The 14,424-nt window shown below is 32.5% G+C and overlaps 2 protein-coding genes across 2 annotated transcripts; one reads left to right on the top strand and one right to left on the bottom strand.

The window, feature by feature from the left end:
* Positions 1-3,100: 3,100 nt before the first annotated feature.
* LOC133819324 (nucleoside hydrolase 3-like) lies at positions 3,101-8,339 on the top strand. Its single transcript, XM_062252529.1, has 13 exons — positions 3,101-3,329; positions 3,471-3,732; positions 4,412-4,591; positions 4,730-4,840; positions 5,074-5,406; positions 5,501-5,677; positions 5,785-6,072; positions 6,182-6,304; positions 6,383-6,580; positions 6,717-6,970; positions 7,065-7,269; positions 7,393-7,698; positions 7,782-8,339. The coding sequence occupies exons 2-13, from the start codon at positions 3,526-3,528 to the stop codon at positions 8,094-8,096; spliced, it is 2,697 nt and encodes an 898-aa protein (XP_062108513.1). The 5' UTR covers positions 3,101-3,329; positions 3,471-3,525; the 3' UTR covers positions 8,097-8,339.
* A 1,542-nt stretch (positions 8,340-9,881) lies between these two features.
* LOC133819326 (histidine-containing phosphotransfer protein 1) lies at positions 9,882-12,008 on the bottom strand. The gene is made up of 7 exons (XM_062252530.1): positions 11,745-12,008; positions 11,540-11,619; positions 11,219-11,349; positions 10,951-11,019; positions 10,485-10,556; positions 10,268-10,340; positions 9,882-10,154 (listed from the first exon to the last, which is right to left on the bottom strand). The coding sequence occupies exons 2-7, from the start codon at positions 11,597-11,599 to the stop codon at positions 10,095-10,097; spliced, it is 465 nt and encodes a 154-aa protein (XP_062108514.1). The 5' UTR covers positions 11,600-11,619; positions 11,745-12,008; the 3' UTR covers positions 9,882-10,094.
* Between the last annotated feature and the right edge of the window lie 2,416 nt (positions 12,009-14,424).

The following is a 14,424-nucleotide window of genomic DNA, read 5'->3' as shown; positions in this document are numbered from 1 at the left end:
TCTGCACAGTGTATTATTAAACCATAGGGGCATCTTCCCCTTCAGTTTCTTTATTTTAAGCCTAATAATCAGAGTATTATCTATATTTATCTATATATATATAAATATATATATCTTTCAATATAACTACTATATTTAGGACTCACTACTTTATTTCTTTCTCCCTACTAATGTTCTTATGTTTTCTTGATTTTTCTATTTTGTAGGGTGCTTTATAGTTCTACGGGTTGAATGTGTGGCGTTAATGGTGGCTTTGGACTGGAATCTCTAATTAGGACTTTCGGTGCATGTTATTGAAACAAATTGTCTTGCAGCCGTGTCAGCTTATGCTAAGAGAGCAATATTTTTCAATGACCTAGGGTTTTTGTTAGAGTATATAATAAGTTTGTTATTTAGATTTCTAAGAGTGTCCATAATCCATGTTTGTTAGACGACCAATGTTGCTGCTCATGGATTAGTTGTGCATGCTCTTGAGAATGATAGACAACTTGTGCAGTTAGATGACATCCCATCTTTTCTTAAGGACGCTTAGTTTTTTTTTTAGGTTTTATGACTTTTTGATTATAATCAATGATGTTATCATTGCCAAAAAAAAAAAATTTAATATGATGAATAAATTAAATTTAATATTTTTTGTTAATATATATATATATACATACTACTTTCCAACAAAATATATCAAATGTAAAGTTCTCTTCTTTTTCTTTTTTGAAAATTACCCCATATATAAATGTAGAAAATAGAAACCAATTGCTTCCTAATGCCTTATTTCTTTCAACGTTATTTTACTATATCTTTATGGGAAAAATATAATTCAAAATAGAAGTGCTACTACTAATGAGTTTTTAAAATAAATATGAACTTAATTTAGGATTATGCTGAATTTTTTTTTTGTCCTCAAAAAAAGTATCTCTTTACACTTTTTGTTTTTTCAAGTTATTTTGAGTGCCACCAATCAACTATAAGGTGACAATTGGTTGGGGGTAATGGAATGAAATGGAAATGAATCAATTTTCATTTTATTTTTTTGTTTTGTTGCATTTTAGAATATTGGAATGACACTTTAATAGAATGATTTTTTCACTATTTTTGTGGAAGACTATTCCATTTGAAAATGGGAAGAAAAACCATTTCAATGTAAAATTGAAAAAATATTTTTTTTTTTATTCATATTAATTTTTATTCTATTTCATTCTTATTTCTTTTCTCATTTCCATTCATATTCATCTATTTTCATTTCTTCTAAACCAAACTCACTTAAAGACTTAAGTTAGATCCCAAAATATTGAATTATGAATTCCTATTTACACATGAATAGATCATCAAGTCATAATATAAACGCATCAACAACAAATACCAAAGTGGAAAACTTTGGGATCCAAATTCCTATCCCAACAAAATGGGGAATTTGGATGTTAATTACATGTTAATTATTATCTTTGTATATTTACTCATTTTTAAATCTATTTAGAGTGTGTTTTTGTATGGTGTGAATGTGTACATAATACACCTTTCCATGAGCAATATTATAATATTATCATTGACTCATAGGTCCAACTTTCATCTTCCACACCTAAAATATATATGGAGATATACTAGGGTTCTCTAGAACTGTTCCATTAAAAAATATTAATGTAGTTGAATAATATTATTTTATTCATGAGTTGAGACAATCACAATGGAATGGACAGTCAAATATAGGAGAAGTGTGATATAACTAGATTAGAGCTATAAGGGATTCACACTCTTTTCTTATTATTATTTTTTCTCTATCAACGAGTATTTTCAAACTTTATTTCTAGTGATTGCAAGAGTTAACTCACTTTAATTTGGTAATGAGTAAATAATATGTTATTATTTTATCAATTTAATAGCTTAGTTTTATGGAATTATTAACCTAATTTATGAATATATGTATATGGTTATGATTTAAATAGTTTATCAACACCATTATAAAATTATAATATGATTTTATTAACATAGTGAATTCATCAAATACAAAATGAGTCATTTATTTTATTAAATTTTCTCTCAAAATCTCTTTTTATATTTTATATATATATATATATATTGCATTGTAGCCTAAATGAAATTGTATTACCAAAATCAAGGGAATGATGTAAAAAGACACCGAAACAAATAGTTGGTAAAGAAAAGTAGTCTATATTACAGTTGACAAAGTACAACAAACATAAATTTGAATATATTAAATTCCTTTCAAGATACCAATCTTTATAAAATTGAAACTAGTACTTCATTATCAATCCAAACATATAATATACATAAGTGAAAGAAAAATCAAATGGCACACCTTACAATAAAATATTGCCTAACCCTTTGATATTTCTTCAAAGAAAAAGAGTACAAATGTCTTGGTTTTTTAGGTAACCATATATAAATATAACTGGAAAACTCACATCCAACCATTTATAAGAGATCTATTGACTTTGAAGATTCCTTTTTAAATGTTAAGTTTATATATACTTTATAGTATGCTTATATTACAAAACATAATTTTTTTAGAAAAAAATGGCACTCATTCTTAATTAAATGTAAAAATTAAAAAGTTCAAAAGCAACTTTTTTGTTGATTATATAATATTTCATTGTTCATCCCAAAAAGTTGATTTTCTTGAAGAAAAGAAAATTGAAGGGACAAAAAGTTTAATTTTTCAAGAGACAATAGTTGGTCAAAAAAAATCACTACATGGTGATTATGTTTTTCTTTCTTTCTTTCCTTTTTTTTTTTACCAAAATAAGAAAGAAAGATTTTTTTTGTCAAAAAAAAAGAAAGAAAGATTTTCAAAAATAAAAAAAAAATAGTAATAAAAGATATTTTGGTAAAATAAAAATATTTAAAAAAAAACTGCTAATTAACTGAATCTCCAACCAAAGTTCATGGTGTCCAATTTAGAGGCCATGCACATGGTGAGGATTTTTTTTTAAAAAAAAAAAATCCATTTAAGAAGTAAAAATGATTCAGCAAAACTTTTTTTCCCTTAATAATAAAAGTGGATAAAGTAGTTCAAGGTTTTGAGTTTTGATTTTTTTTTTTTTTTGGAGTATATATATTAAATGATTCCAAGGTGGTATAGCAATTAAGCATTGACCAGCCATTGTAACAATGGGTGACAATAACATCAAATTGTCATGGCACTTCTCTCCTCCTTATCTGTGTATCTTGCAGATTATTTATACCTCTCACCATAGCCCGTAATCTCTCTCTCTCTCTCTCTCTCTCTCTCTCCTCTCTCTCTGTCATACTATACACAACATAGCATTGAAGAAGTACGTTGAATCTTTTGTGTCTCTTTCTTGCTTTAACTGAAGGTAATCACTATTCAGTCTTCTTCTTCTTCTTCTTCTTCTTCTTCTCATATGTATTGAATCTGATTCAAAGTATTGTATTGTAATGTTTTATTGGTTTGAAACTTTGTTCCATGGCTTAAACACAAACCTTTTCTCAAGCAGAATTTGATAGCTTTCATCAAGTTTGGTGAGGACTGCATACTTTTCTGGGGTGTAAATGATCACAGTGAAAATGGTGTTGAAAAAAAACTTCTGGGTTATTTTTGTTCTACTCCTTTTAGGATTTGCAGCTAATTTGCACACTGCAAAACGCGCTCCTCAGCCTAGGCCTCGCCGGATTCTCTTGGATACAGATGTTGATACGGATGATTTCTTTGCTCTGCTCTACCTCTTAAAGCTTAACAGATCAGAGTTTGAGTTAGAGGTAATTTAAGTCTTCTTTTGGTAACAATAATCTTTTCAGTCTTTCACGATTTGTCTATTACAAAGTTGAATATAGTATATCCAACTCAATTTTAGCCACTTAAAGGTTGGACAGCAGCACAAATATATGAAAAAGTACATCTTTTTTCCCTTTCTATATTGATTCAATGAGTCAATTACGAGTAGATTATTTCATATTGACAGTTATGTATTTTAATCCTTGATAACAAGTCATTGAGTTTTCTTTCTTTTCTTTTTTTTTCTTTTTCTTTTTCTTTTCTTCTGGTATTGATGATGATAAGTAGTAAAATAAAAAACCCTGCTTTTTTCGGACCTTAATCTCTCAAATATTTGGTCCTACTAATATTTATGTATTTATGGTCAAAGGATAAAAGAACTCTTGGCCTTAGGACCATAATGTCGGATCAAATAATTCAATGCTGGCAGTTAACTTGGTCCTAGTGTTTTACCAATTACTATAATAACATCTTTTACTTTTAAAAGCTTCTTGCTTTGCTTTTTCTGACTTTAGCTCCCAAAGTCTCCAATTTTTTGAGCTCTCTTAATTCTCATTAAAAAATCTCTCTCCTCAAAAGCTAATTTATTTTCGAACCATTTATAGTACATAACCAACTTACAACATAGTGACACATAAGAATTTTCTTTTTCTTTTTTATTAGAGTGTGACTATCAACACAAATGCCTGGACTGATGCTGGACATTCTGTGAATCAAATCTATGACATCCTTTACATGATGGGGCGCGATGATATCGCTGTTGGAGTTGGCGGCGAAGGTGGAATACTAAAAGATGGTACCATTCTTCCTAATGTTGGTGGATATCTTCCCATAATAGAACAGGCATGAGCTCATTGATTGCCTTCTACATGTTGATTTTTGTTCTTCCTCATAAAAAAACTTTATACATTGCCATAACATGTATATCATACAATCTCAGTTAAAAGCCACTCTAATTTGTGTTTAGTTTATGTATGTCAGGGTGTTACAACCACTGGGGGATGTAGATATAGACAAGCTATCCCAGTAGGTATTGGAGGTCGTCTGGATGTTGATACAAATTTTGGCATTAGAAAAGCTTTTCTTCCTCAGGTATATATAAACTTTTATTTCCACTGATCTGTTATGCTTATTCTATGTATGATAAAAGAGATGTTTGCTTGAGTTGAGTTGGTAATTGGCTATCTTCCAGGGAGAATAGAATGTGGTTTATTAGTTATTAGAAGTGGAGAATCAATCTTTTTGCATTGTAAATTTGAATCTCAATGAATTGTTAAAATTATTTACTAACATAAATGAATCTCAAATATTTTGTTATGACTTAGGGAAGCAGGAGATATAGACCTATTAAACAACCAACTACTCAGCAGGTAATGTATGAGAAAATATCTGCAGGTCCTATAACAGTTATGGTTATAGGAGCATTTACAAACTTAGCCATTTTCCTTATGAGAAATCCACATTTGAAGAAAAATGTGGAGCATATTTTTGTCATGGGGGGTGGAGTGAGATCAAAGAACCCAACAGGTTGTTGCCCCAAAAATTCTACCTCATGCACTCCTCAGCAGTGTGGTGATCCTGGCAATTTGTATACAGCCTACTCTAGTAATCCTTATGCAGAGTTCAATATCTTTGCAGACCCTTTTGCAGCATACCAGGTATGACAATATTAAGTTGAACAAAACCATGTCTTAGATATTTTAAAGAAGCTAAAACTTATCTGTAACTTACACCGACGGGGCGATTTGTCAGGTGTTTCATTCTGGTATTCCTATCACCCTCATTCCCTTGGACGCGACGAACACTATTCCTATAAATGAGGAATTTTTCAATACATTTGAGAAGACTCAGAATACATATGAGGCACAATATACCTTCCAATCCTTGAAGATGGCCCGTGACACTTGGTTTGGTGGCCAATTCTATAAGGTAGTGTCCTAGTTGATGTTAAGCTCAAGCCAATAATATTAATTTATTTCTTATTTTTTCTCTTAAAATTTCTGCCTTATCTGATCAAATAAATGTGCTATATGTAGAGCTATTTCATGTGGGACTCCTTCACATCTGGTGTGGCTGTGTCAATCATGAGAAACTCACATAAAAATAATGGTGAAAATGAGTTTGCTGAAATGGAATACATGAACATAACAGTTGTTACTTCAAACAAGCCTTATGGGATATCAGATGGATCCAATCCATTGTTTGATGGCCTAAAAGTCCCCAAGTTCAATTTAAAGAGAGGTGGAGTTCATAGTGGTCATGTCCAAACAAGACTGGAAGATCCATTTTGCATTGCCAAGAATAATGGGAAAGGGAGATGTAAGGTAATCTCTTACTTCTTTCATATGACATCAACCAACTTCTATTGTAACTTGTATTATTTTGTTTTGGTATAATGGCATTAATCTAAAGTTCCTTAGATCTTGTAAACAGGATGGTTATACAACAGAGGTGACTGGATCTGAGGCGGTTCGAGTTCTTGTTGCAACAAAAGCAAAACTGAATCCGGACCCTAGCAGCCCACATGACAGAACATTTTATAAAAGTTTCTTAAATGTAAGTCAAAGTTAATGTTTCCATGCTCTAAAAATGATTGCATATACATGTTTATGACATATTATTTTGGGGTCACAGGTGCTAAATGCTCCTCAAAACAGTGGAAGATTCAATTTTACAACACAGTTTCCTTTCTACAAAGAAGTTCTTTACAAACCAGATTTGAAAAAAAGGAGACTAGGAAAACCAGTTGTATTTGACATGGACATGAGTGCTGGAGATTTTCTAGCTTTGTTGTATCTGCTGAAAGTTCCAGTTGAAGTCATCAACCTTAAGGTAATGAAGGCTTTGGTTTTGCCTCTTATAAAAATGTCGATAGACAACAAGAAAATGTCTTTTGTTTATGTAATGATGCTAAGAAAATAGCAGTATTCTTGATCTGTACATGTTGTCTTCTCTCTTGGCAATGCAGGCAATAATAGTAAGCCCAAATGGGTGGGCAAATGCTGCAACAATAGACATTGTTTATGATATACTTCATACGATGGGTCGCGACGACATTCCAGTTGGTCTAGGAGAAGTTTTCGCATTGAACCAGTCTCTTCCAACATATTCTATCATTGGGGACTGCCAATACATTAAGGCCATCCCACATGGCAGTGGAGGATTTCTGGACTCTGACACACTCTATGGCCTGGCTCGAGATTTACCAAGAAGTCCAAGAAGGTTATATATATATATATATATATATATTATAGTTTTCTTTGTTGGTTTTTGGATTAGAGTTGAACTAAAGTGTTTTAAGTTTTTTATGTATCAGGTATACAGCAGAAAATTCTGTCAAGTATGGAGCTCCTCGCGATACAGATCATCCTGAACTAAGGCAACCACGTTCACATGAAGTTTGGGATTCTGTACTGAGAACACTTGATCCGGGTTTAAAGATTACAGTACTCACCAATGGACCCTTAACTAATCTAGCCAAGCTTATTTCATCTAACAAGAGAGCAAGTTCTCTAATTCAAGTGAGTATAAAGAGAAATCCAAAGTAGACTTACAAGCCAAAAAGACTAATTGTTTGCAGGCTACAAAACCCAAAACTCTTTCCAATTCTGACATTTTCCAATTATGTCTATGCCCTTCTGCAGAATGTATATATAGTTGGAGGACATATCAGCAGTGGTCATATGGACAAAGGAAATTTGTTTTCAGTTCCTTCGAATAAATTCGCAGAATTCAACATGTTTCTTGATCCTTTGGCTGCAAAGACAGTCTTTGAATCAACACTTGATATCACACTCATTCCACTCAGTGTCCAGCGCAGTGTCAGCTCGTATACAGAGATCTTGAAAAAGTTGGACAGGACTAAGAAGACAGCTGAGTCTCGTTTCGCACTGCGTTTGCTGTCAATGCTATATCTTTTGAAACAAAATCATAGTAGATATAAGCACATGGTAAAGCTTTTATCCATTAGCACACAAGTGTTTTTTCTTCAGCATTTTGAATAGTACTAATTTAGACAATTTTGAAATTGCAGGATACTTTCTTGGGGGAAATCCTTGGTGCAGTTTTCTTGGCTGGTGATCATTCTCATCTGAGTCCATCATTGCAAGTCAAACCCATCAAAGCCTATGCTCATGGGATTGAATCAAGAGATGGGCAAACTTGGATTGATGTAAAGAAAGGAAAATCAGTCAAAATATTGAAGAACATTAATGACACTGTATATTATAATGCTCTTGCAAAACAGCTCAGTTATGAGAAGCAGTCTGCTGTCATAGCAAGTTTTGATGAACAAAAAAGAAAGTGGAATCAGATACCGGTTCAAGATTCTATGGAAACACACCAATGATTTTAATTATTATTACTTTTTTCTTGACATAGTACAGCTTCATGTGTACTGATTTTAATTTGTCCTTAGTGATTTTTAGTGATAATATAAGTTCAAAGTGGAAAGTGCTTGTGGTGCATTGTAAGTAGTTTAGTTGAAGAAAAACAAAGATAATAGAAACAAAGAAAATGCTATTAGATTATTGTTTTGTGCCATATATTTTTTACTGTTAGAAAATAAAGATGAGCTTAATATTTTTCTTTCCTTCCTTCCAGGCAAGTGACTACTCAGATTGAGTAATCTCGTAATGATAAATTCACTTTACTTTTTACTCTTTAAAAGTACAAACTGAAAGCAGAAGATCAAGATATACATTTATTTATATATAATTTATTGAATAACAGAACTACAAGATGGATTAAGGTTTTTGTCTTTTTGTGAATCAGACTATACTATTGAGGAAAAAATATATAATAATTTTGGATTAAGAAAAACGGAATACGAAGGCTGAGAATAAGACTATTCTTCTCTTCATCTACAATGTCTTGCCTTTGATTTTGGAGGTCCATGTGCTGAAACTGAAAACCCATATGGGGTGTCAGCAGCATATCTTACCCTGTTGAATTAAATAATGGGATTAATATTTCAGGATTTGGATCCTTGTATATGTATGGAGCTTTTGTCACATCTTCTTCGGCCATTAATCAAACCATTAATATTTGTTTCCAAGTTCTATAATAAGACGAACATTAAATTATTTGAACAAGCAAGGCGTGCACCATGCATGCATGTTCACCATTTTCAATTTCCAATACTAGCACTTCAGATTTTGTTCAATCTCTAAATTTGATTTGGTTGGTTCACCAAGACACGTGCTTTCCTTTCCCACTTTTATATGTGTTCTCAGCCACCCCCAAACATGATATAAATACTGACCAAAATTGTGAAGTAATTGTTATTGGTGTTGTGAAACCTTGTATTGTTGTTAACTAAGCAATTTATTGAATTGAAATCTCTTGGACATATTTGTAAAAATGACTTTATAACAAGTTATCATTTAAGCAACTCTAAATAGTCCAATCTCTTATCTCTAAATTTTAGACCTGCCAAAACGATGGCACTAAATAAGCACCTTTGTCACTATGACACCACCAATGTTAATCAAACTTGGTACTTTTGATACAGACTAATATTCTGAATTTGCTTTGCAAATGGCTTGTCACTGGAGTTCTCCCTTCTCTTTCTAAATACCATTTTAAGAATACAGCCCCAACAAAAGAAAAGATAGGGTATCCTATGCCACCACCACCACTAATTTGGATGTTTTGGCACTATAATCTATTAGGATGACAAAAACATCCCCCACAAATCAACGATTGACCTTTAAGAGAATCATATCTTGCAAATTGATTCCTATTCTTATCGATTGGCTTTATATAATCAATAAAACAAATGGAGTTTCTGAGGCCAAATTTTTGTCAATCTTTGCCAGCAAGCATGCCAACTAAGATCTCATATGAAGCTTAATACATAGTAGCAAACAACTAATAGGATGTATAATATAATGATGTAGTGATGGTGATTTTAACAAGCTAAATTGATTGGAACAATTACTTCTTGTCCAAGTTAGAAGATGTCATGTTGTAGGCTGAACTTTCCAAGCCAAGTAATCTGAAGGGTGTAAAATTTTCATGACCTAATGACTTGAGATAAAACCTGAAAATTACATCAATGAGATGGCATAATAATATTTCTATGGTTAAAATGCAATGCATGAATGAGTTACTGGGTATGGAAGATCACAAGTAGGAAATGAGAATAGATTGATATAAACTCTCTCAGTGAAAATCATTCATACACAATCACAGATTCACCATCAGTTAAAAGAGAATACAAATACAAAGACAAAGTGTCCGAAACACTTGTAACATGCTTGCTTCTCTACAACAAACCCCACCCCTCGTCTTCTTGTTTTGTCTGATTTTTTTGTTTTTTTTGTTTTTTAGCTTTTGGTAAGCCTTATAATCCTAATTCCATCATAGGAATTGACCCACCAGCTGCCACAATTTGTTGCTCCAGCTGCACCCCACAAAATATAGTTATCAGTTAGAGACTGATTATACCAGATAATAACATTCACAAAAATCAGCAAGTTGTTTAAACAAAACAAAAAACAACTTCATTGTCCTTACCCTGAATAGATTTTCAAGCTTGTTCTTCACAAGATAGTACTCTTGTTTTACTTGTTGAAGACATCTAAGGCACCTGCAGACAACATTTCACAAAGATTATCAAAAGTCCAAAACCCTTATATGAACCATCTCGTTTTCTTTCGTATTTACATGTTCTTATAACTAATGGCCATTTAAGAAACGAAAAGTGCGAATGTTTGAGAGCAAAAGAACTCACGCATCAGTGTTCTGCTCCTCACAGAGGTTGCGAAAAGCAACACAGCCATTTTTAACTCTCTCTGCACCTATGCTGTTAACAACCAAAAACAAAATTCCGAAAATAATGAGTTAGAATGACTTGAACCAACCCTTTCAAGAGAAAAAGTCACACTTCTGAGCCTGACCACCATAGTCTTTAATCTATACATAAAGTGAGTAAAGAAATGGTTTAAACCAAGTTGGGAGCAGTAGCAAGCTCAGCTAGAAGCCAATGGATCCAAACCACACACACACACACAAAAAAAAATAATAATAATAATAAGTGAAACTAAAAAAGTCATTATTTTGTACAGTAAAAATTGCAAATAAGGATCTTTGAAACCAATCTTTCTGAAATAAAACTTCAATAGGAAAAAAGTGCACTGCTTTCATTAGACTGAAAAAAAAAAGTAGGCAAAAGGAAGAAAACATTTATATGTATTTACCTAGAGCTGCTACCCTTCAACTGGTGAACATGGGCATCAACTCTTTTGAAGTCAACACATTGCTGTTCTCTGTATGGAGAAAGAAAACAAAAAAGCTATAAAAGAACTCATAACAAACCTTCATGGACTATTCAAAGTTACCAAAAAAAAACATGATCATAATAAAAGCTTAAAAAGAAAAAAATAGTTGGCTGAACAAACAAATAGATGAAAAAGAGTTCTTAAAATAAGAAGGAAAAGAAAAGGAGTGGAAGCTTTGGATACTTACAGAGCTGCAGTGAGATCATTAAGAAGCTTTTCAGTATCATCAAAGAAGAGAGACACCACTTCAACAACAAATTCAGGGTTGCTCTCATCTTGTAGCTGCAGAAGTTGTAAAAACTGGGAGTCCAGATACCTCTTCTCTCACCAAAATAGCAACAACAAGAAAGAAATAAGAGAAAAATAAACTGACCCAACATACATCCATAAAAATTAACAAAAGAACATATCAAAGAAAGACACCAAAATCAGCAAAAACAAAACAAACCAATCAAAGAAATACACCTGATTTTTTTTTTAAAATGAACATTTCAAGTGTTTTACTTACCTCCATGAACAAAGACTTTGTGTAGTCAACCCACTGTCTCTGCATCTGACCCACCTCCATATTTCTTGGTTCCTCTTTCTCTACACACAACACAACAGCAATACTAAGTTTTTGAAAAATTATGTCCCAACAAAGCTTGAGCCTTGAATTGCAGATCTTGAGAAGTTATTGCACAATCAGAAAAGGGTTATAAATGCTTGGAAACCTTGAAAAGTATTGGATGAATTGAATGTTATGTTCTGCACACCAGGAAAGAACAAAAAATTCTCTGCTTTGCTATGGAGTAAGCATTTCAAAGGAGAGAGCAAAGTTAAGAGCTCTACTAGTGTTTCCCACTTGTAGAGTCTAAACCCCTTTTGTTCTATTTATCTTTCTCAGGATTTGTGCTCTGTTTTGGATTGTTATATCACAATATCACAGCCCCCACTTAGACCAACTTTGCTCTCTCCTATGAAATATTTATGAGCATTTAAGCCTGTCTCCCTTTCTCTCTCTATTTTTTTTATTCTTTCCTTTTTTTGTTATTTTTATAACTTATTATGTTTATGTCCAACTTTTCCCTACCCCTACTTTATTTTCAATAAAAAAATGTAATGGTTCTAATTGAAGATTATACAAGTGATTGCATTAATAAAATAAAATAAAAAAGATATGTATATAAAAAAGGAGAATAAAAAACTCTACCTAGGCAATTATTGAATAAATTCTACATATTTTTTTCCTAATCAGCAAAGTTCTTCTAGAAGATTCTACATTGTAAAATGTCAATTCTCTCTGTGTTATATGCTCAAAAGGAAAAAGGAAAATCCCTCAATTTGTAATCTTTTTTTCTTTTCTTGAAGAAAATTATGGAAATCTATTGAAATCATTCTCTTTGGAAATTCTCTTACCAAAATAAGTTGAACCCATTTGGTACATTTCAGCTTCAACTAAATTCATTACACTTTCTTTTTGTCAGGTCTAAATTCATTACTTTCATTGAAACCATCTTTTACCAACTCTTCACCATATACTCACTCATTTCATTCTTTATTTAGTCACATCTCTAGCAAGTCTCCCAAAAAAATTGGTTAATGTCAATTTTCTTGGACCCAACCTTTAAATGCAACTAATTAATTTTAAAACAACAAACTTTTATATCCTAATTATTTCTTTATGTGTCATTGCATTTGATAAATATTTTTTATTATTATAATTATTTAAAGAAAAGGTGTCCTATGTTTTTCAAGTGCCATAGGTATGTTATCTCACTAATTCTAATCTAATCTACATTTTTTTTTTGTAACTTTTTGAAACATTTTGGACAACGTTTCAAGTCCATGGTCCATTAAACACGGACTGTTATGCTGTAATTGGGGACAAGCCTTGTCACAATAAGCTGGTAATATCTTCTTTCTCATTTTCTCTTTTCAAATTTAATCTTATTATTCTAATCACATCATTTATTATTTTATGTTGATTATGTTTTGTATCTATCTAATGACCAAAGACTTTTTTTTAATATACTAGGTAAAAGCAATGCATTGTACATTTGCGTAGTTTTAAATTTATAAATATTATTTATAATTTTAATAAAAATTAGTTTATTATTTTTTTTAATATATATAATAGAATGGATTATAGTTTTATAATATATATAAATATTTATATCAATAATCTCTACATATATGACATCTAAACACAGTGTATAGATATATATTTACATGGCTACATGATATATATATATAAAATATAATAATATTTAAAAAATAATAATAATAAAAATAAAATAATAATAGAAAAAGGCATGGTGTAGATAGTAGTATACATGTATAAACTATTTTTAGTTTCTAATGTATCTCACAATGTCATTCGGTGAATATGATGAAAAAAAAAAAGTTTCAATCACTTGATAAAAAATAAACTATCACACAAATTTATAAGATAAAAAGATGATATGTATGCAATTATTATTTTTTAATAAATATGATTTATGTAACACCCTAAACTCCAGGGACCGTTACGGTGTGTGTGACGCCCCACATCACTATGGCTGCTTTCTGGAATGACGACTGGCCCTACAAACCAAGACAAGTCTTTCCAGCGTGCTTTGTCCTCACTCGTACACTTCCTGGGAAAACTTCCCAGGAGGTCACCCATCCCTAGATTACTCCAGGCCAAGCATGCTTAACCATGAAGTTCTCAAGTGATGGGCTACCGAAAAGAAGATGCATCTTCCTGATATAAGTAGTACCTATCAATCCATTTAAGTCATCTTCAACTGTGTAGTCTCATACCTACACAGTCTTAGAATCATTACACTTAACCTTCCCCAGGCGGTGTGGGATTGCACAGCTTACCCGGTCTTTCCCCTTACGGATCACGGGATTTTGACTGTCACAATCACCCCCCCTTACGGGCCCGACGTCCCCGTCGACCACACTTCCAGCTGGGTCAAGGCTCTGATACCATTATGTGACGCCCCACATCACTATGGCTACTTTCTGGAATGACAACTGACCCTACAAACCAAGACAAGTCTTTCCAGCGTGCTTTGTCCTCACTCGCACACTTCCTGGGAAAACTTCCCAGGAGGTCACCCATCCCTAGATTACTCCAGGCCAAGCACACTTAACCATGGAGTTCTCAAGTGATGGGCTACCGAAAAGAAGATGCATCTTCCTGATATAGGTAGTACCCATCAATCCATTTAAGTCATCTTCAACTGTGTAGTCCCATACCTACACAGTCTTAGAATCATTACACTTGACATTCCCAAGGCGGTGTAGGATTGCACAGCTTACCCGGTCTTTCCCCTTACGGATCACGGGATTTTGACTGTCACAATCACCCCCCCTTACGGGCCCGACGTCCCCGTCGACCACACTTCCAGCTGGGTCAAGGCT

The sequence above is a fragment of the Humulus lupulus genome, chromosome 2, assembly GCF_963169125.1.
Source record: "Humulus lupulus chromosome 2, drHumLupu1.1, whole genome shotgun sequence".
NCBI lineage: Eukaryota > Viridiplantae > Streptophyta > Magnoliopsida > Rosales > Cannabaceae > Humulus > Humulus lupulus.
Note: the sequence above shows the minus strand (reverse complement) of the source record. Positions and strands in the feature narration are given on the sequence as shown.